Consider the following 20,355-nt stretch of genomic DNA (forward strand, 5'->3'; position numbering starts at 1 on the left):
AAAATCTGTTAAATCTCTCAAATTTGAAAATACAAACATTTATATATATAAACCTGTATAATAATAAAAAGGGTTGAATATATATATGTATAGTAATATATCATATATAATAGATAGGCCAAATGTGATTTTCCAGAAATTTTGAGAAAGAGTAGAGTTGAATTCAAGTAGGTTTGAGGTATAATGATGAATCCACTAAATGCTCACTGTTGAAATCATTTGGATTGAATAATTTACTTTATCATGAAAAGTTTGTCACAAATTGATGAATGTTTATTTTCTGTTTTGTACGTGCAGACTGATATTTGTCTTTTCTCTGCTAGAGACATCATTTCAGCTTTCCATCCATTTTTATTTATGGACATACTGCCAGTGGAAAGACCTATGTAACACAAACTTTGTTGAAAACTTTAGAGGTAAGAATATCCCAAACTCAGTGTTAATTGATTTTTATTCATAGACTCCTAGAAATAGAAGGGATCTGGGAGATATTTAGTTTACCTTTCTCTGAAGGAATATCTTCTACATAAAACATTTCTGACCACCTTTTTGTTGAAGACCTTCAAAGACTGTAAGCTTCAGAAGGCATTGTTAAATAACTTGAGCCTTGATGTTAGAATGTACTTTTTAAGTTGAGCCAAATGACTCTAACTTTCATTGGATGATAATATTTGGGGGAAAACACACATAATAATACATTCTTTAAAAATACTAAAATCTGTTTCTTCTCCATTATTGTACATATTTGAAATATTGATAGTGATAAGTCTGAATCTCCACAAGTACAAAACTAAATATGTCACCTTTACCCTTCTTCCCATATTGCCTCTAACAGTGAATTTCACCATTCACACAGTTGTCTAAACTTGCTCTTTACTCTTTCTTTATCCTCACTCTCTTAGTAAATTGAACAGTAAACACATCCTGTTGATTCTGTATCATTAATGTCTTGACTCCATGTAGCTTGAATCATAGCCATTGCTGCTACTTGAGTTTCATTTACCATTATTTCTTTCATTTATTTCCACAACAGTTTCCTAAGTGCAGTCTGTTCTCCACCCTGCAACTAGTCCATGAAAATCTTAAATAAGATATTTAGGAAAAGGTTCGGGTGTTTTGCCTGATATATAAGACCCTTCATGAACTGAGTTCAGTTTATCTTTCTTAACGTAATGCCTAAGAATTTGAGATAGAGTCTGGCAGACTCATGTTCTTCTTCTGGGTTCACCCCTTAGTGCTTTCGCATCTGAAGAGTAGGGCTAATAGTGACAACATTTGGAATTGTGAGAATTCAGTGAGTTAATACATTAAAAGTGCTTACCACAATACTTAGTATATAGTAAGCACTCAATAAAGTTTAGCTGCTATTGTTCGTGATTATTGCCACACCCTGTTTCATATCCTAAGCCAGGGATGGGCAAACTTTTTCTTATGGGCCAGATAGTAAATATTTTAGGCTTTCGGGCCAGGTACTTTATATTACAACCACTCAACTCCTCCTTAGTGTGGAAGCAGCCATGGACCGTGTCTATCTAAATGGGCATGGCTGTATATATCAAAACAGGTTGCTAACCCAAAGGCTGTAGTTTGCTACCCCTGGTCCTAACTAGCTCAGAGTATGTGTGTTTTGTGTGGCATACTGAACTATTTTACAGTTCTTGCTGTCTCTTACTTTCAACCCTTGGCACATACTGCTTGGAATGGCTTTCTTGTACTCATTCACTCCAACTCTTCTACCCTATTATTTGGCAAATGCTTATTTATTTTGCTATGTTTTCTTGTGTTTACACTTTGGGTAGCCTTTTTTGGCTCTCTAGGCGGTGTTAGATGCCCCTCTGTTGTGCAGCCTCAGCACTCTGTGCTTAATTCTGTTATAATATTTATCCCTTTCAGCTGTGATAAATGTTTGTGTTTCCCTGGCTTGAAACTGTTTCTTGAGGTTATTCCCAGCACAGTTCTTGGCATACATCAACTTAGGGATTTTAGCCTTTGATCCTGAAGTTTGCCTGTGCATTTTAAAATACAGATGCCTGAGGTTCATACCAGGCTTCAGAACCTGAGTGTACAAGGTCCTCGCTCAGGCATTTGCATTTGGACCTCCCTGCATGAAGTGTCCAAAAATATCTATATTGAATAAAAGCATGAAAACTGAATATGGAAGTTCCATAGTTAAGGGCTGTATTTCATTTTTTAATGTATCTTGGTTTTTGTTGCTGCTTAAACATTGTAATGATAATTATCATCACTTTTGGTATAGGTACACAAAGAGACATTTAGAATATGCTGCCATTAAAGGTCATGGATAGCACACAGGTAGCAGTAAACACAGTCTTAACAGAGCTATTGTGGACTGTAGTTCATAAAGGAGTGGAGGTAAGGGAGGTCAGAAAATGCTGGTGAAATTGTGCCTAAGTAACTATAATGTAGCCTTAGTTACACTGCTACTCTGAGAAAGAAAAGCCTCTTTACTGGGTGAGATTTATAGAATGTCGCTAAAAATAGTTATAGGTTCCATTATTTGTGCCAGATGCCACACGCTGTCTTCCTCTGAGTGATCAGTACTGCTTTTGTGATTTCATTTTGAGAACAGACTATATTTATAAATCTTTTTTTTCCTTGTTACTTCTGGAATTACCTCCATTTTGATAGTTCTCTAAATGAAGAGCTAGTTCTAAGTCCTTATAGGGGGATTACTCTGGTTTTTAACTCTTAAAAATGTTTTTTTGGTTTAGGTGTGTCCATGATTAAAAATATTATTTTAAAATTATAAGTAAGAAATTCCCACTAAGAATTTTAACATTCACATGTTCTTGGGTTTCTTTGTAAGAATTCTTTAGCGGGAAATACAGGTTTGCTTTCAATCCCTGTAGGAAAGAAATGAAAACTCAAATAATTAAAGTGTGTTTAATGGAGGGACTATAATATTTTACAAAGGTTGAAGAAATGTTAAGGGAACCAATAAGGGATGGTGATGTGCTGAGAGCCTTTACCTCTCTCAGACCTGAATGGCACAGGAAGGAGCTGTAATCAGGCCCCAGCAAGAGGTGTAGCCTTTGATGAGAGGCTGCCCAACTCGAGCTGTTGCCTTTGATAGAAGATGCAGCCACTGTCAAGCTGTGGTGTGGGGGTGGGAGTCAAGGGAATGAATATTCACCTTCTTTCTCTTACCACTTTGCTTCTGTCTCCTGGTTCTTCCCTTTGGCTGAATCGAGCAAGAGCTAGAAAATGAGTCTGGGCGATGCAGTCTGTAGTGGTCAGCCTCCTGGGGCACAGAGCAGTTTGGAGAATGGTGGGTTATAGATTTAGAAGGGCAAATGGCGGATATCCAGCAGAGCCGTTGTTGTGGATATGTGTTTTCTATTTACACTTTTTTGGTTTTTGTTTTCAGCTTCCACATGTCTTTGTGAATTGTGTTGAATGCTTTACCTTGAGGCTGCTTTTGGAACAAATTTTAAACAAGCTGAATCATCTTAGTTCTTCAGAGGGTGAATGTTCTACTCAAATAACCTGTGAAACATTTAATGACTTCGTTCGCTTATTTAAACAAATAACCAAAGCTGAAAGTCTCAAGGATCAGACTGTATATATTGTAAGTATCATCTCTTATTTGAAAACTGATTTATTAGATCAATTTCCATATTTTTCTTTTGAGACTTATGTACAGTGCATTGTACAAGGTGCTTATGCAACATAAAAATGTTTTAGATATATTTCTTTTTTTAATTGAGGTATAGTTTTTTAATTGAGGTATGTATAGTTGATGTACAACATTAGATAAATTTCAGGTGTACAGCATAGTGATTCACAATTTTTAAAGGTTATACTCCATTTATAGCTATTATAAAATATTGGCTATATTCTCTGTGCTGTACAATGTATCCTTGTAGCTCATTTATTTTATATGTAGTAGTTTGCACCTCTTAATCCCCTACCCTTATGTTGCCCCTCCTTCCTTCCCTCTCCCCACTGGTGACCACTAGTTTGTTCTCTTATCTATGAGTCTGTAGATGTAGTTCTTATCTAAAGGGAGCTTCACTTTAGTAGAAGAGCTATGACGTACTCACATATGACTACATATAGAATGTGATTAGTAATAACCATGATATGCAAAGCACTGATTCAGGCACATCTGGTACGGCTTCATAAGGTGGTAACATTTGAGATAGATCCAAAAGAATGATTCGGGTATCATTAGGAAGAAACTGAAGAAGAGGAATTTCCCGTGGAAGGAATTAGGCAAAGGCATACAGATGGGAATGGAGGCCAGGGAATGCCAAGTAGCCTGGTCTTAGTGGGTTTAAAGTATGAAGGAAGAGAAAGAAGAGTAGAAAGGTGGGTGGGGGTAGATCAGGGAGTGTCTTGAAAACCATACTAACAAGCTTTATTTCATTTCTTAGGCAGTGAGAGGCAAGGACGTAGTGAAGACTAGAGCAACAAACATGCTTTAGGAAGACTGCTACGAAGGCATGTTGAATATGTGAATTTGAGGGGATTGAAAGACATAGGCTAGATGGTTTTGAGGCTCTTGTAACTGTTTCCATTAGAGGAAATTTGGGCCTGGACTAGAGTTGGGGCAGAAGATGCAGAAAAGAATAAATGGAAGAGACAGCAAAGGTCAGACTTGTCAATTATATATGGGGCAGGTCTGGGAAAGATGAATTGTTTGATTTTAGGTTGGCTAAGTTCAAGTTTTAGTTGTTACATCAATGTGAAAATAACTAGCAGACAACTGAAAATATATAATGTGTTTTACATTAGTGAGATTTTATAACACCTTAACCTTATTTTAAAAAATGATTATCTCTGGAATTGAAATTAAAATTTAATATAATACCTTCTCATAATGGCTAAGTTTATACTCACTGAAGGGACCACATCTTATGCATTCTTGCATCTCCTTAAATGTGTAAAACAGTTCCTTCCACATGTTAATTTTGTTCATTTATTTATGCAAATATTTACTGAGTACTTCTTATGTGCCAGGCACTATTTTAGATACTGGAGATGGAACAGAGACAAAATAGTGTCTGCCCACTTGTGGCTAATTCCTCTAATTGAGGAAGATATGTAGTAAGCAAGTTAATATGTAGTATGTCAGATGTGGTATATTAGAGTAAGGGAGAATCCCCTGGGCGGGGGAGGCTAGTTATTTCTAAGTGGGAAGGCAGAGAAGATCTCACTGAGATGATGATAACTGAGCTGAAACCTGAAGGAAGCGAGGGGCAAGTCATGAAAATATCTGAAAAAAGAGTATTCCAAGCAAAGAGATTTACGTGAGCATACAGAGGAGACTGGAGCATGCCTGTGTATTCAAAGAATATGAAGGAGGCCATTTTGGCTGGAATATAGTTTAAGTAAGGGGGAGAGGGGTAATGTTGAGAATCAAATGAAGGGTACAGGTACATTTGATTCTTCATTTGAGAATCAGACGAAGAGTACAAGAGTACACTAGTGCAGGCTAGTGTTATGGGTTGATCTGTTTCCTCCAAAAATTCGTGTGTTGAAATTCTAACCCCTACTACCTCAAAATATGACCTTATTTGTAAATGGGGTCGTTGCAGTTCTAATTAGTTAAGTTGAGGTCATACTAGAGTAGATTGGGCCCCTCATCCAGTATGACTGATGTCCTAATAAAAAGAAGAAATTTAGAGACAGACACGCACATAGAGAAAATGCCACATGAAGATTGGAGTTATGCTGCCACAAGGCAGGGGATTACCAGGAGCTAGGAGAGGGACCTGATACAGGTCCTTCTCTAGAACCTTCATGGGAAGCATGGCCCTGCCAATAACTTGATCTTGGACTTCTGGCTTCCAGAACTGTGAGATAATAAATTTCTGTTGGTTAAGCCACGCTGTTTGTGGTACTTTGTTATGGTAGCCCTAGGAAACTAATACAACTAGTTATGAAGCATTTGTATTAATCTAGGCAAACAACATGTTGGCTTAGACTGGGGTAGTATCAATGGATATGGTAAGATATGGACTGGATATATTTTGAAGGTAGGGTTGACAGAATTTTCTGATAGAGCGAGTGTGGAGGAGGAGAGAAAGAAAGAAGTCAAGCATGACTCAAAAAAAAAAGTTTTTGTGCGCTTGAAGGGATAAGGTTGTCATTATCCGAGTGGAGAAAACTGCAGCAGGTGGGGTCTTGCTGGGGGAGAAGGAGTGATGAGGAATTTGGTTTGGGGCATGTTAAGTCCAAGTAGAGATGTTGAGTTGGCACTTGGATGCTTGAGTCTGAGGTCAAGAGAGGTCCAACATGGAGATACCATTTTGGACTTCTGAGCATACAGTAGTAGTACTTAAAGCTGTGAGACAGGATTAGGTCACCGAGAGAGTGAGTGAGTTAGAAAAGAGGTGAGGCCAGTGACCGAGTATTCTGGTGCTCCAGTGTTTAGGGGATGAAGAAATAAGGAGACAAGGGCTTCCCTGTTGGCGCAGTGGTTGAGAGTCCGCCTGCCGATGCAGGGGACACAGGTTCGTACCCTGGTCCGGGAGGATCCCACATGCCGCGGAGCGGCTGGGCCCGTGAGCCATGGCCGCTGAGCCTGCGCGTCCGGAGCCTGTGCTCCGCGGCGGGAGAGGCCACAGCAGTGAGAGGCCCGCGTACGGCAAAACAAAAACAAAAACAAAAAAAGAAATGAGACAAGAAATCAGTGATGTACTGATGTCCTCTATAAAGAAAACTTGGAGAGTGCATAGTCCTGGAAGTTTCTCTAAGCTGCCCCTTTCCTGGTCCTTTGGCTAGAGAAAGTAAGGTTTTGGTTGGGGCTCTTTTGGTCTGTGCTGCTTGGCCTTCCTGTGTTGCCGGCTTATTCAGCTCGACAAATGGGATATGTGAGGCAAAAAGACAACTTAGACAATTCAGCCTCTGAAGTGAGTTGTCATTCTTCTGGTCCTGAGGTCCCTAGCTGGTCTGCCTCCTTCTTTCCACTTTTCAGAGCCCCATTTGTTTTATATGTAATACTCAAGATTCTTAGTTTTACTTAGGAGGAAGAGGAAAAAGTGCATCTACTCCATCTTAGAAGCAAAAGTCTAATTTTTTTTTCTTAAGAGCAAGTACATAGTGAAGAATTAATAACTACTAGTATAGTTTGGCACTGTTACCTTCATTTATGCTAAGACGACTCTAGTTTAACCCACCATTGCTTTTGCACCATTAGTGCAAATGTCACCATGATGAGAAAGGCATATAAATTTTTAGTATTATTATGAAAATAGTTCTGACCTCACCAACTTCCTGAAAGAGTATCAGAAACAGCACACCCCCCTACCCTCACCTCACAGGGGGCCACAGACTACACTTCAGAAACCAGTGATGTAGGAAATAAGTTGATCTTTCACTGGGTAGCGTAGGCAACAAGATCACTGGTGGAGAGAGGGATTTAAGGAAATGAGTCTACCATATCAGAAGGAGGTCATTTATGTGGATTTTGAAATATCCAAAACTACAGGAGTTATATTAGAGATGTGATAGTCAGAAGCTATAATATTTAAAGACCAAGGAGGAATGACCCCAGAGTGTTGGATGACTCCAACAAGTAGAGTTTCAAAGTTGTGTCTTTAGGGAAGAGGGAGAATCAATATTCTGCAAAGAGCCATGAGGAATAAGTAGGACCCAACTCACTTTTCAGGCCCAGTGGATCAAAGTAGGCATTCGATAAGTTATTTGTTAGATGACTAAACATTAGGGTGGAAAAGTTTGCAGGTGTTTAGCATAGAACATTATTTAGAGTAAATCGTAGAACGTTCAGCTAGCTAATATATGAATTGGTAAGTTTCAGCACTTAGGAAATAATGCAGAAAGATGTCTGAGGATGTTTTCTAGTCAGTAAACAAGCTTACAAATCAAGTCTATTAGAATACCTTCAGGTAAATTATTTTTAAAATGTTTGAATCTGAATTAAAATGTTAACTTCTTTGAATATTAGTTATTTGATAATTGCTTTTTTTTAACATCTTTATTGGGGTATAATTGCTTTACAATGGTGTGTTAGTTTCTGCTGTATAACAAAGTGAATTAGCAAAAATATGGAACACTTCACGAATTTGCGTGTCACCCTTGCACAGGGGCCATGCTTATCTTCTCTGTATCATTCCAGTTTTAGCATATGTGCTGCTGAAGCGGGCACTGATAATTGCTTTTGAAGAAGGATCATTTATTAAAATACCATAAAACCATTAATTACAGTTGGTTAATTGTATCCAGTCAGAAGAATGAACTATTAACTTATTGCTTCAGCTTTGTGTTTTGCATTAAAATGGGCATACAAATGGACCAGTTTATTTGAATTAATCTGTGTCATGTATTAGAGAGTTTTAAAATGGAAATTGATGGGAAAACTGCAATTGAGAATACATAGTGGAGAAACTAATTTGTATCTTTTTAGTGGTAGATAATTTTAGCTTTATTTTGTCTAAATGAATTAGGAATGAAATATCTTAAGTTGATTACTCTCATACATTGTTTCAAGCTATCTATTAATCAGTAAAACAGATAAAAAACAATTTGGACTATTCAGGGAAATAATATATTCCCTGCATTTTAATTTTATTCCTAATTTAAATGATTATAATTTGCAACATAATCCCAGTAGCATTATCATAACACTGAACAAAAATTTAATCTTTCTTGGGGCTTCCCTGGTGGCACAGTGGTTGAGAGTCCACCTGCTCATGCAGGGGACGCGGGTTCGTGCCCCAGTCCGGGAAGATCCCACATGCCGCAGAGCGGCTGGGCCCATGAGCCATGGCCACTAAGCCTGCGCGTCCGGAGCCTGTGCTCCGCAACGGGAAAGGCCGCAACAGTGAGAGGCCCGCGTACCGCAAAAAAAAAAAAAAAAAATCTTTCTTAACATGATCGGTTTTCTAGTTAAACAGGGTTTAGTATCGAGTTACAAAGTTCAAGCAAGAAAAGTTTTATATGATGAAATTCAGAATTTTCTTCTATCTCTCAGGTCAGGTCAGAAAGCTTTGTAATTATTGGTACGTGGTAGACATTTATCTTTTACTAAATGTAATTAAAAATGCACATAGTTTTATTTCTTGTATACCTATAAGAAAAGGTCCTTAGAGCATCTTCATTCATTATCTTTTTGATGGTATATCTTTAAAACAAACCTATTTTAGTATAACTATGACCCATTCTCTAAAATCTGTGTTGAAACATTTTGTTAGTAGTTCATTTTTTTAACTTATTTGACCTATTTGAAATGTCTTCCACAAATGTAAATACTGTTTACAAAATTAATTCATAAGTTCCATTTTTTTTAACATGGGAAGTTCAGATAATTTTGCATTATATTATGTAACTGTTTTGCTAAAGGGCTTTTAAAATCAATTTTGACACTGCTTTTTTTTTTCATAAGGTTCTTGATAAAGCAGAGTATCTAAGAGATATGGAAGCATATCTTTTACCTGGATTTCTTAGGTTACAAGAATTGGTAAGTGATGAATGAATTCTTTTCCCCTATGGCCTAATCAGTAGAACTGTGTTGTCACATTTTTTCATTTTGCTAATTTGATAGGTGAGAAATAATCTCTTAATATAAAGTTGATATGCATTTCTCTATTACATGTGAAGTTGAGGATTTTTTCAAAGTTAAAACAATTTGTGATTTAATAAGACTTATTCAACTATTTTAGCTTTTATTTTTGATTGTGAAGTGGCTAACACTGCTTTCTATTAAAGGATTTTAGGTGTTTGCTAGAGTAAATTGTGGAGATGGGCTAGACTTTGAACTGTCTGCAAGAATTTTAAAATTTTCATTTCAGTAATCTAAAGAATGATAGGTCTGTTCTGGATCATCTGATGTTCTGTCTCACAGCCGCTCAGTTTTTAGAATGAGCTTTGTGTTTCAACTTAAAATTGTGTTGGCCCTGAATAACACTAATTCTACTGTGATTGTCATGGCCTAATGAGAAAAGAACAGGGAGAGACTTACTATGTATATGTCAGGTGAAAGCCAAATAGTAATATGATGGCAACAACAGGCAGTAGTTTGTAGTGGTTTGAATAAAGGAAATTGGTGAGAGAATTCGGTTTTTACCAATACTAGTTGCTATAGGAATGCTAAACTCAAAAGGACTGTGGCTGTTTCCTGTTAGTACCATATTCATGAAATGAGCAAAGATTTAGTTTAGGCAAAACAGTAATGTTCATTATATTCAGATAATGTCAATTTAAATTTTACTGGTTTTATAGTTTTATATTTAACTTATAAATAAAAATATGTGGTTTTATGACTTTATAAGTACCTTGAGCATAAATAGTTTATACTTACTTAGTTTTATGTCTGTATTATTTAAGTATTAAGGAACATTATAATAATTAAGTGAATATTTGGGGAGACAGTGCCTAGAGCATTTCCACCTTTGAAAAGTTAAGTATATTACTCAAATTTGAGAAACTGCTAGAAGTTCTCAACTGATTGCCACTGAAATCATTGTGTGCCTGAGGCTGACTCCTAAAATCCTCTTTTAGTAATAGTCTTGAGGGGCAGATGTGGAGAGGACAAGAGAAGAGTAAGTGTAGCTGTTGGTGACTTATTGTGGAAGTTTCCTCATGCAGTCTAGCCTTTCCCACATGGATTAACTCTTGGCATTTTACTACTGACATCAGGGACCCATCCTCATTGAGTAAAGGTCTCTTTCTCTCTTTTTATTTATTTTTTCTTGTGTGTGTTTGCATAAATCCGTCCACTATTTCCCATTGTTTTGCTCAAGGACTCCCTCTCTGGTAGCCAGAGTGCATTCTTTTTTTTTTTTTTTTTTTTTTTTTGGCTGTACGCGGGCCTCTCACTGTTGTGGCCTCCCCCGTTGTGGAGCACAGGCTCCGGACGCGCAGGCTCAGCGGCCATGGCTCACGGGCCCAGCCGCTCCGCGGCATGTGGGATCTTCCCGGACCGGGGCACGAACCCGTGTCCCCTGCATCGGCAGGCGGACTCTCAACCACTGCGCCACCAGGGAAGCCCCCAGAGTGCATTCTTGCTGTCCTCTCGCCCTTCCAGTAAAACTTGCCCCACTGTTTTTATCTTGTCACAGTACTTAGACCTTTGATCATGCATCCTGTCACAGTACGTAGGCCTTTCACTTTTTTTTAGTTTTAATTATGGAAGTTATTTGAAGAAAATGAAAAGATTCATAGTAAGCTCAACTCCATCAGAAAAGAAAATTGTTGTTTTGATGTTTCTGAAAGCATATTTGATTTTTAAATGTGTATTTCATTTAAGAGAAATATAGCAAAAGCATTTCACATTTTTTTTTATATTACTTACCAGACTAAAATGAAGTTTAAATTATGATAGATATCACTGTACACTGAAAGTACTTCCAGATGAACAGATGAGAACATTACCCAACTTAAAATCCTTTTATTTATTTATTTTGTAATATATATATTTTAATTTATTATTAATATACTTTTTTTTGTTTTTTTGGCTGTGTTGGGTCTTTGTGGCTGCGTGTGGGCTTTCTCTAATTGTGGCGAGCGGGGGCTACTCTTCGTTGCGGTGTGCATGCTTCTCACTGTGGTGGCTTCTCTTGCTGCAGAGCATGGGCTCTAGGTGCGTGGGCTTCAGTAGTTGCAGTACGCGGGCTCATTAGTTGTGGTGTGTGGGCTCAGTAGTTATGGCTCACAGACTTTAGAGTGCAGGCTCAGTAGTTGTGGCACACAGGTTTAGTTGCTCAGCGGCATGTGGGATCTTCATGGACCAGGGATCGAAACCGTGTCCTCTGCAGGTGGATTCTTAACCACTCAGCCACCAGGGAAGTCCTTAAAATCCTTTTAGACTGATAAATGCCTCTATTTTTTTTAACCTCTCAGTATTTTTTTTAACAGACTTTATAAAATTCCTTTGGGTAATCATATTTTAAAGCAAAAACAACTCAATGCTTTGTAATCAAGATTGTGTTTAGAGCATACTTTTTTATCCCTGTGGAAATGAATTGAAGGATTCTTAAAAATTAATAGACAAAAAGCATTTGAAAGTAAAAATCTTTTCCTTTCTTTCGTAAAGATGCTACATTTTCTGTGGAGTTATTAATTTATTGAACTCAGCTATCTTTGTTAGCCAGAAGTATATTTCTCTAAATAATGAAAATTGGAATATAAGGTTACACATAAGTTAGAAATCAATAAATAGTAAATCACCATCAAAGTATAGTGTAATTTATGTATGAGACTGGGTCCTAAGAATAGTTATAGAACAAAACAAATATGTCTTGTTTTGTCAACTTGGGAGAGGTCCAAAAGAACATGGGAATATTAAAATTTGTGTTGAGAATGCCAGGTGTCTATAGATAAATTCTACCATTAGAATTAGCATTTGTGGCCACTCTGTAGAAGGATAACATACACATTGAGCTTGTTTTCTTAATGTTATTTTTGGAATACTAATTATAATTTCTACATATATTTCAAAAGTTTTCTGTTTACTTAACACTGGTATTTTGGATACTCACACTTGTTTGTGTTTTTAATGTATACTCAACATCTTGAATATACATTAAAATATGCAACTGATATTTTTTTTCCTCTGGGTACTATAGCCGTTTTAATCACGAGAGATGTTAAGTTTTGTCTTTTTTGGTTTATTGATGTAAAGCATGTGATTTCTTTGAAAATTTCCATAAAAAGTTCTTGTCTTAATCGTTCAAGCAGATGTGTTTCTTAATTTCTATAAAATTAGTCGTTGTGTGACTGTCCTAGTATTCATGGGTAACTGAATTGTCGATTAACCTAAAAGTTTTATGGAAATTCTAAGTAATTATGTTTGAAAATTTGCATACAAGGATGAGCTCCTTGATTGGGTTTTCTAAATATGGCTTATTAGTATGCAAATAATTTGTTATATGTTGGAACTTTGCTGGATTTCTTTTGAAAGAAAAATTCAAATGGAATTAGTGTTCTGATTAAGATTTTTTAATGCAAAGTTACTTTTATTTATCTCTCTTTTACAGACTGACAGAAATGTGACTGTTATTTTTCTCAGCGAGATTGTTTGGGAAAAGTTTCGTCCAAATACTGGATGCTTTGAGCCATTTGTCTTGTATTTTCCTGATTATAGCATAGGTAAATTTGAAAACATTGTTTTGATAAATGATATTCAGTAAAATAGTTTTTGTTGTTTGAAAGATTAAGCTAGCATGTTCAAATGGGAATACTTGGATGTTTTAATCTATTATGGTCTGCTGCCAATCTTAAATAAAATATTATTTATATTTCTGCCCTTACAGAGGTTGTTCTTGTATAATTAACGTTTTTTTGAAAGAGCAGTTCTCACATATTTGTAAATAAAGGTGTATTTTCACATTTTTTTAGTCACTACAGTAAGATGTATATATAAGTGGGATTATTACATCCGTACAAGTGAGTTGTTTAGATTGGCAAAGCACATTAAAATTGTACTGAAATCTTTATATACCATGTACTTGAGTTAAGTACTATGTGGAATGTATCTTTTGATTTTATAAATCTCATTATTCATTACTGTAACTCTTACAGTAGCAACTGTGCTAGCCCTTGTGTTTCTTGTTTCTTTTTGGTTTGTGTTTAATCTTAAATTTCATAGATCCTAATAATTTTTATCTTTGGAAGAATACAATAGTTTTTTTGTTGCTGAGTAGCTTTGTAGATTAATACTGTGCTGTTACTGTGCAAATATGATAGTTCAGATTCAAAGATCATAACTGAAGCATAAGATGACTAGAGGCTATGAAAAAATAACATTCCTTGACCTTGAAACACTATCCCTGTGAACTGATCAGCTACAAACATTCATTATTAAGATCAACACATTTTTGTCTGTTTTCACAAGAACAGTGATCAGGTAACACCTCCTGCCTTTGATAATTGAGATAACAAAAAGGAAACCAAAACAGATGAAGGGAACCCTTAAATTTTTAATAGCTCCTCTTATATGAAAAATCACAAGGAGAAGAGAAAAGGGTAGGAAGAAAATGAATAAATCAAAGGATTTCATAAAAAGAATTTCTTTGTACTTCTCTTGTGACCATTAGATGTTAAAGTTTTTCATGACCCATTTTAGTGAAAAATTATTAAAAAATGCTGGTATTCAAGTGAAGTTGAAATTAAAGTATGCTATAATGAATTGTAGAATTTGATTAAATTTTATAAAAATAAGGATACAAAGCAGCAGAGATGGAGAGAATTTGAGGACATAATTAAATAATTAAAGTGACCGTGCTAATTTTAGAAAGTGTAAGCTAATAGATTTTTTTTTTTTTTTTTTTTTTTTTTTTTTGCGGTACGCGGGCCTCTCACTGTCGTGGCCTCTCCCGTTGCGGAGCACAGGCTCCGGACACACAGGCTCCGAGGCCATGGCTCACGGGCCCAGCCGCTCCGCGGCATGTGGGATCTTCCCGGACCGGGGCACGAACCCGTGTCCCCTGCACTGGCAGGCAGACTCTCAACCACTGCGCCACTAGGGAAGCCCTAATAGATTTTTTTAAAAATAAATTTATTTATTTATTTTTGGCTGTGTTTTCTTTGTTGCTGGGCGCGGGCTTTCTCTAGTTGCGGCGAGTGGGGGCTACTCTTCGTTGCAGTGCGTGGGCTTCAGTAGTTGTGGCATGCAGGCTTAGTAGTTGTGCCTCATGGCTTTAGAGCACAGGCTCAGTAGTTGTGGTGCACTGGCTTCGTTGCTCTGCAGCATGTGGGATCTTCCCTGACCAGGGCTTGAACCCATGTCCCCTGCATTGGCAGGCGGATTCTTAACCACTGAGCCACCAGGGAAGCCCTAAGCTAATAGATTTTTGAAAAGTGTATAATGTGGAGCCAAGTTCATCTGATTATTAAATTTTAGAGCCTTTAACATATCAGGTTTTTTTAAAATAATTCAGAAGCATCATAATCATACAAAAATACGTTCAAAAAGGAAGCATTAATTGATAAGCCAAATTATAGTCAGAATAAGTAAGCATGGAACCAGGGCAAAAGGATAATCTTAGTGTCTAAGTCATCCAATCATAACTTGGTACATATGTCATCTGTAGAAATATGGTATCTGATGTTCAGGGCACTCTTTCCTCTTAGCAGTATCACTAGGGCCCTAATTTGGATTTCTTGTTTTCCCTTTCCCACACGCAGACTGCTCATCTTTTGGTAATGCTTTGTTTTTTTTTCTTCAGGTGGATTATAGTGCAGTTGATCAGGTTTTTGGTTTAGTTATTGAATCAATCGGAATAAGTTAAGTTATTCTCTAGTTAACAATCTGAAAATCTCAATGACTTAAAATTTCCCACCTCACAACCTTAGTGCTATTTTTGTCCTACATTTAACATATACATTTATTATAAACCTTATAATATATTACTATTTGGGCTTTACAGAAATAAAAAGGCAAGGTGGAAAATATCTTTTATTGTTTATCCTGCTGGAGATTTGTTGAGCTTTTTGGATATGTGAGTGTATAGTTTTAACTTTGGAAAAGTTTCAGCCATTATTTCTAAAAATATTTTATCTGTGTCCTGTTGTTCCCCCCGACTCTGCTCCCCACACCTTTTTCTGGGACCACGTTACATGAATGTTAGACCTCGTGATACTGTCCTGCTGAATCTCTTATTTATTTATTTAAATTTTACATCATTTTTTGTCCTCAGTGTTTTACTTGGGATAGCTTTTGTTTCTGTGTCTTCAGGTTCAGTGACCTTTTTATCTACAAGTGTCTAATTTGCAGTTAATCCAACCCAGTGGAATTTTCATTACCAATTTTATGATGCTTTTGTTTTCCGTTATATTCTTGAGCATATGAGCATGTTTATATTAGTTGTTTTAATGTTCTTGTCTACTAATTCTACTACCTCTTTCGTTGTGGGGATGTTTCTATTGACTAATTTTTCTCTATTATGGGTATCCATTATACTTTCACATGAGTTTAGTAATTTTTGATTGAATGACAGGTATTAAGTTTTTTGTTGCATGTTGGACTTCTTTTCTAGTTAAGCATTTAAATCACTTGAAGGTACATGTGACCCTTTTGAGATTATTTTTAAGCTCTTTTGGAGAGAGGGTCTAGAGTAGCCTTGATTCCAGGGCTAATTTTAGCTCTACTTCTAAGATATAGTCCTTTTGGGTTCTCTGCTGAATGCCCCATGTATTTAGTATAGTTTCTCCATTCTTACTGGTGGCAAATTGAACAGTTTATAGCCCTGTCTGAACTCTGGAAATTGGTTGACTTAACAGCTCTCCAGTAATTGTTTTTTCCCCAGAAGGTGTTCTTGCTTGTCCTTTTGAGGTTTTACTCTATGCATATAAGTACTGTTATTCAGCTAAGAACCAAGGGCAACATCTAGGCAGATTTCTGGGGCTCTTTCTCTGCATAGCTTCCTTTTCTCATGTATTCTACCCTGCACATTCTAGCTACCTTAGCTCTCTCTTCTCTGATCTGTGTCTTATCAACTCACTGAGATTAATGGGCTCCTTTTGGAACTCTCCTGTACGACAGTTCTAAAATTACCTCTAGTTAGAAAGCCTGGCTGATGGTAAGACTCACCTCATTTCACTTTTCTCATGTATCACAGTCCTTTGTTGCCTGTTGTTTGATGTCTGAAAATAATTGTTTTCTATATTTTGTCCAGTTCTTAGTTATTTATAGGAGAGTATTTCTGGACCCTCTTACTCCCTCATGACTGGCAGCAGAAGTCCCTCAGAAGTCCCTCATGTTAGAAATGGTTCTTGGTGTGTTAGACCGTATTTTGATAGTGAAATTTTAATACAGCAGGGGACCCATCAAGTGCTTTCTCCTTCCCTTGATTTATTACCTGCTAGTACACTGCTTTCAGCTTTCTGTTAGAGATGGGATTTTTAGTAAGTTTGACTGTTAGAGCTGGTATGGCTTCCTTAATGTTGAGTTGTACTCTGAGAATTTGTCTGTAGCCTGTATAACTAAGCAGCTGTTCTACTTTTGTTGCAACCCAGTGAGAGTTCTAATTCTTAGAAGACTTTAGTCAGAACTGAAGTGGGCCAGTGGTCATATATAATCAACTCTCTTAGGAGGTACTGAGTGTCACCTGGAAGGGATACCAAGAAGAGAGTCAGGAGGAGCTTAGGAGTGCAGTCTAAGCTGGAGACTTAACTGGTTTCCAGGTTTCCTCATCCATGCATTTAGAGACCACCTTTTTGCCTATGTATGTTTGTCTGTCTGACCGTTGATCCCTTTCTTCCTTGTCTCCCTCCCTTCTTTCTTTCATCTATCCAGTTATTTGTCAGCTTTTATTGGATTGGCCAAAAAGTTCTTTCGGGGTTTTCTGGGTTTTTCCGTAACATGTTATGGAAAACCCAAACAAACTTTTTGGCCAACACAATATATAAATATCTTTATCTCCAAGTTTTAAGGCACCTTCAGAAATTTTTAGTGTATCAAATATTTGTTTTAAAAAGCTTAGTAACATTAAATTTAAAACTCGTATTACATGTAAAAATACATAGATTCCAAAGTCAAGTTTTGGACTTTGTGTATTTTTTTTCAGTGGTTGTGATATTAAAATACAGATCTAGTAACAGTCTCTATCTGAAATTCCTTCAGGATAACATTCTAGGCATGAGAATAGGCTTTGAAATGTTTTTTGGGCCCTTGTTTGTTTATTTGTTTTTTTGGTTTTGGCCAACTGCCCTGTTTAAAAGATCCCATTAATGTAGCTGTTTCTAAATTTCTGTATATTAGTATCTGTTGATAGGCCATATCTATTGTTATGTACCTATATCTAACTGACTGTGAGGAATAAGACAGTAGTTAAAATCAAAGGCTGATGGTAAATGGGAGAGTATCCATGGTAAAAATACTCACTTAAAGGGATTCTTAGACAACAGGAAATTGACACGATCAGAACATCCCATGAGAATTTTCACTTGTAAGTATTGTGAAAGTCTTGAATCCTATGGAACTGGGCTTAAAGTACTAGTCATGTTCAAAGAGCTCTTCACTGAGAAGTCTAAAAGAGACCATTGCATCAAGAAGTCAGAGGGAATTGCAATAAGGAATGAGTGAATGACTGATTTATGTGCTATAACCGGGAAATTTTGAATAATAGGTGGTTTCTTTTTAGTTTTAACTGTGCTTCTACAATATATTTCTAGCAGGATAAAATATAAGTTTAGGACTCTAAACATGTGATACTGTATAAGGAGTTTAAGGTAGAAGAGAAATAAAGACACCAAAGTTGTAGGAAGAAAACACATTTTATAAAAATGGAATGACATAGTAAAGATGAAGATTTTCATTAAAAAAATCATGAGTTCTTTTCATTTTACAAAAAATGAGCATTTTCCAGTTTGGTAGTAGTTTATGTAGTACCGCTTATTTTTATCTAGTTGATTTACTTAATTGTTAGAAAAATAAGTGGAATCCATACTATTTTTTTGCCCTTGATATTCATGTTGCCTGTTATAAGGTTCTTGTGTTTTTCTTTAGATGTCATTGCTTCGTATTTGTCTTGAGTAAAATTTAGTAATTTTTCTTAGAATGTTAGGTTCATAATTCTTTTACCTCAGTTTCAAAACTTGTATTACTTTTGCATTCTAATCTTGTAACTGTTTCATTGTTCCTAATAATTGCTGAGCCTGTGTATTTATTGTTTAAACCTTTGTTATAAAATGCTAGAAGATATAACTAGGGTGATGGGTCAGTCATTTCTGTTCATTTGTGTCCTGTGAACAGGTAACCTTCAAAAGATTCTATCCCATGATCATCCTCCAGAGTATTCGGCTGATTTCTATGCTGCCTACATTAACATTCTTCTTGGAGTTTTCTACACCGTCTGTCGAGATTTGAAGGAGCTCCGGCATCTGGTCCGTGCTCATTTTGCTTAAAAAAAAAAAAGTACATCTTTTAATATTTTTCCATGAAGAAAGGGTGTGAGATAGGCTAGAAGCTGAAAATTTATTCTGGAAATTTGGATATGGCCTTTGGGAGCAAATACACCCTAAGAATGTAGAAGTCAGTGGGTTAGTACAAACTTTGACCTGATCAGAAACCTTTGTCTTTTTAGTTGTTTCTTTTCATACGTCGTTAGGAGTGTTTTTTAAATTTCCTCCTTTCTCTTTTCTTTAATTGCAGAAAATGTTTAACTTTATTAAAATTAAAATGAAGATTAACAGAAAGGTGGTGTGAAAACTTAATAAGCAATTTTATATCTTTTTGTTAATTTTTTGTAACAGATTGTTTCAGGTTAATGTATGTATTGATAGTGGTCTGGAATCTAGATGAATTTGAATATTGTCAGAAGCTTTATATAGGTGTTTCATTAGCCACTGACCTTGAGTTAGTAATCTTTATATAAAGGATTACTTTGAATATTTATATAAAGGATTACTTTGAATAGTTATATAAAAGATTACTTTAAAAAGTTTTTAAGGGCTTCCCTGGTGGCGCAGTGGCTGAGAGTCCGCCTGCGGATGCAGGGGACACGGGTTCATGCCCCGGTCTGGGAAGATCCCACATGCCACGGAGCGGCTGGGCCCACGAGCCATGGCCGCTGAGCCTGCACTTCTGGAGCCTGTGCTCCACAACGGGAGAGGCCACAGCAGTGAGAGGCCCGCGTACCTCAAAAAAAAAAAAAAAAAAAAGTTGTTAAAAACATTAGAATAGCTGTTTACACTTCATAGGCAGTTTGGAAAATAATTGTATTTACTTTAATTTTCATATTTTATTTAATTTTTACCTTTCTACTTTAGTTGTGGGGATCTGAAAAGGAGGAGGCAAGAATATCTGGTTTCACTTTTAGAACCTTTTATTAATACTTAAGGTCTTATCTCCATGTAACAGAAAATGGTAATATATCTAAGGCTAGAAAACAGTTGCTTTCAAAGGAACAGATTCTACATCTCTTGGTACATTTTCTTTGCTTTGCTCTTTTCTTCAGTCTGAAAAGTATTACTTAAAGGGATTCAGTGTGTATTTGAGATAGAATGTAGGAGAAAATGACCATTTAAAATTGTTCACATTTAGTATGTTTTTGGAACTTTTAAACTTTAGACCTCTTCTGATTTAGTTGTACGTTTCAAGCATCTTCTGAGTAGGGAAAAAAACAGAAGACAAGCTGTTCTAGTTCAAGCTCATCACTAACATCTCTCTGGAAGTTGAATGTCTGAGACTCCTGGTGCCCAAGGGAAATGACAACAGGGGGGCTTACAGAGAGGAGCGAGGGTCAGTGCACGGTCTCCGTGTGAGATGGAGTCAGGAGCAAATACTCATCCATTGTCCTTCCTGGGAAATAACTTGTAGCTTCTACTCCTTAGCACTGATGTCCTTGAAACCTGTGGGAATCTGTGCTGGCAGCCATTTCAAAGTAGATTATAAAGTGCAAGAAGGAGGAATTATTTAGAGAAACTATT

The 20,355-nt window shown here is 36.5% G+C and overlaps 1 protein-coding gene and 1 non-coding gene across 4 annotated transcripts in view; one reads left to right on the top strand and one right to left on the bottom strand.

The window, feature by feature from the left end:
* ORC5 (origin recognition complex subunit 5) overlaps window positions 1-20,355 on the top strand; it is a 105,611-nt gene that overhangs the window by 3,924 nt on the left and 81,332 nt on the right. For all 3 annotated transcript variants that reach the window (XR_009520594.1, XM_060020287.1, XM_060020288.1), the window contains exons 2-6: window positions 324-416; window positions 3,389-3,589; window positions 9,371-9,445; window positions 12,963-13,074; window positions 18,680-18,810. Coding sequence is in view for 2 of the 3 variants with exons in the window: in XM_060020287.1 (XP_059876270.1) it covers window positions 324-416; window positions 3,389-3,589; window positions 9,371-9,445; window positions 12,963-13,074; window positions 18,680-18,810 (612 nt within the window). In the remaining variant the exon portion in view is untranslated. The remainder of the gene's footprint in view (window positions 1-323; window positions 417-3,388; window positions 3,590-9,370; window positions 9,446-12,962; window positions 13,075-18,679; window positions 18,811-20,355) is intronic.
* LOC132431425 (U6 spliceosomal RNA) lies at window positions 8,028-8,134 on the bottom strand. The gene has a single exon (XR_009520731.1). It is a non-coding gene; the product is annotated as a U6 spliceosomal RNA (small nuclear RNA).

Source organism: Delphinus delphis, chromosome 9, assembly GCF_949987515.2.
Source record: "Delphinus delphis chromosome 9, mDelDel1.2, whole genome shotgun sequence".
NCBI classification, from domain to species: Eukaryota; Metazoa; Chordata; class Mammalia; order Artiodactyla; family Delphinidae; genus Delphinus; species Delphinus delphis.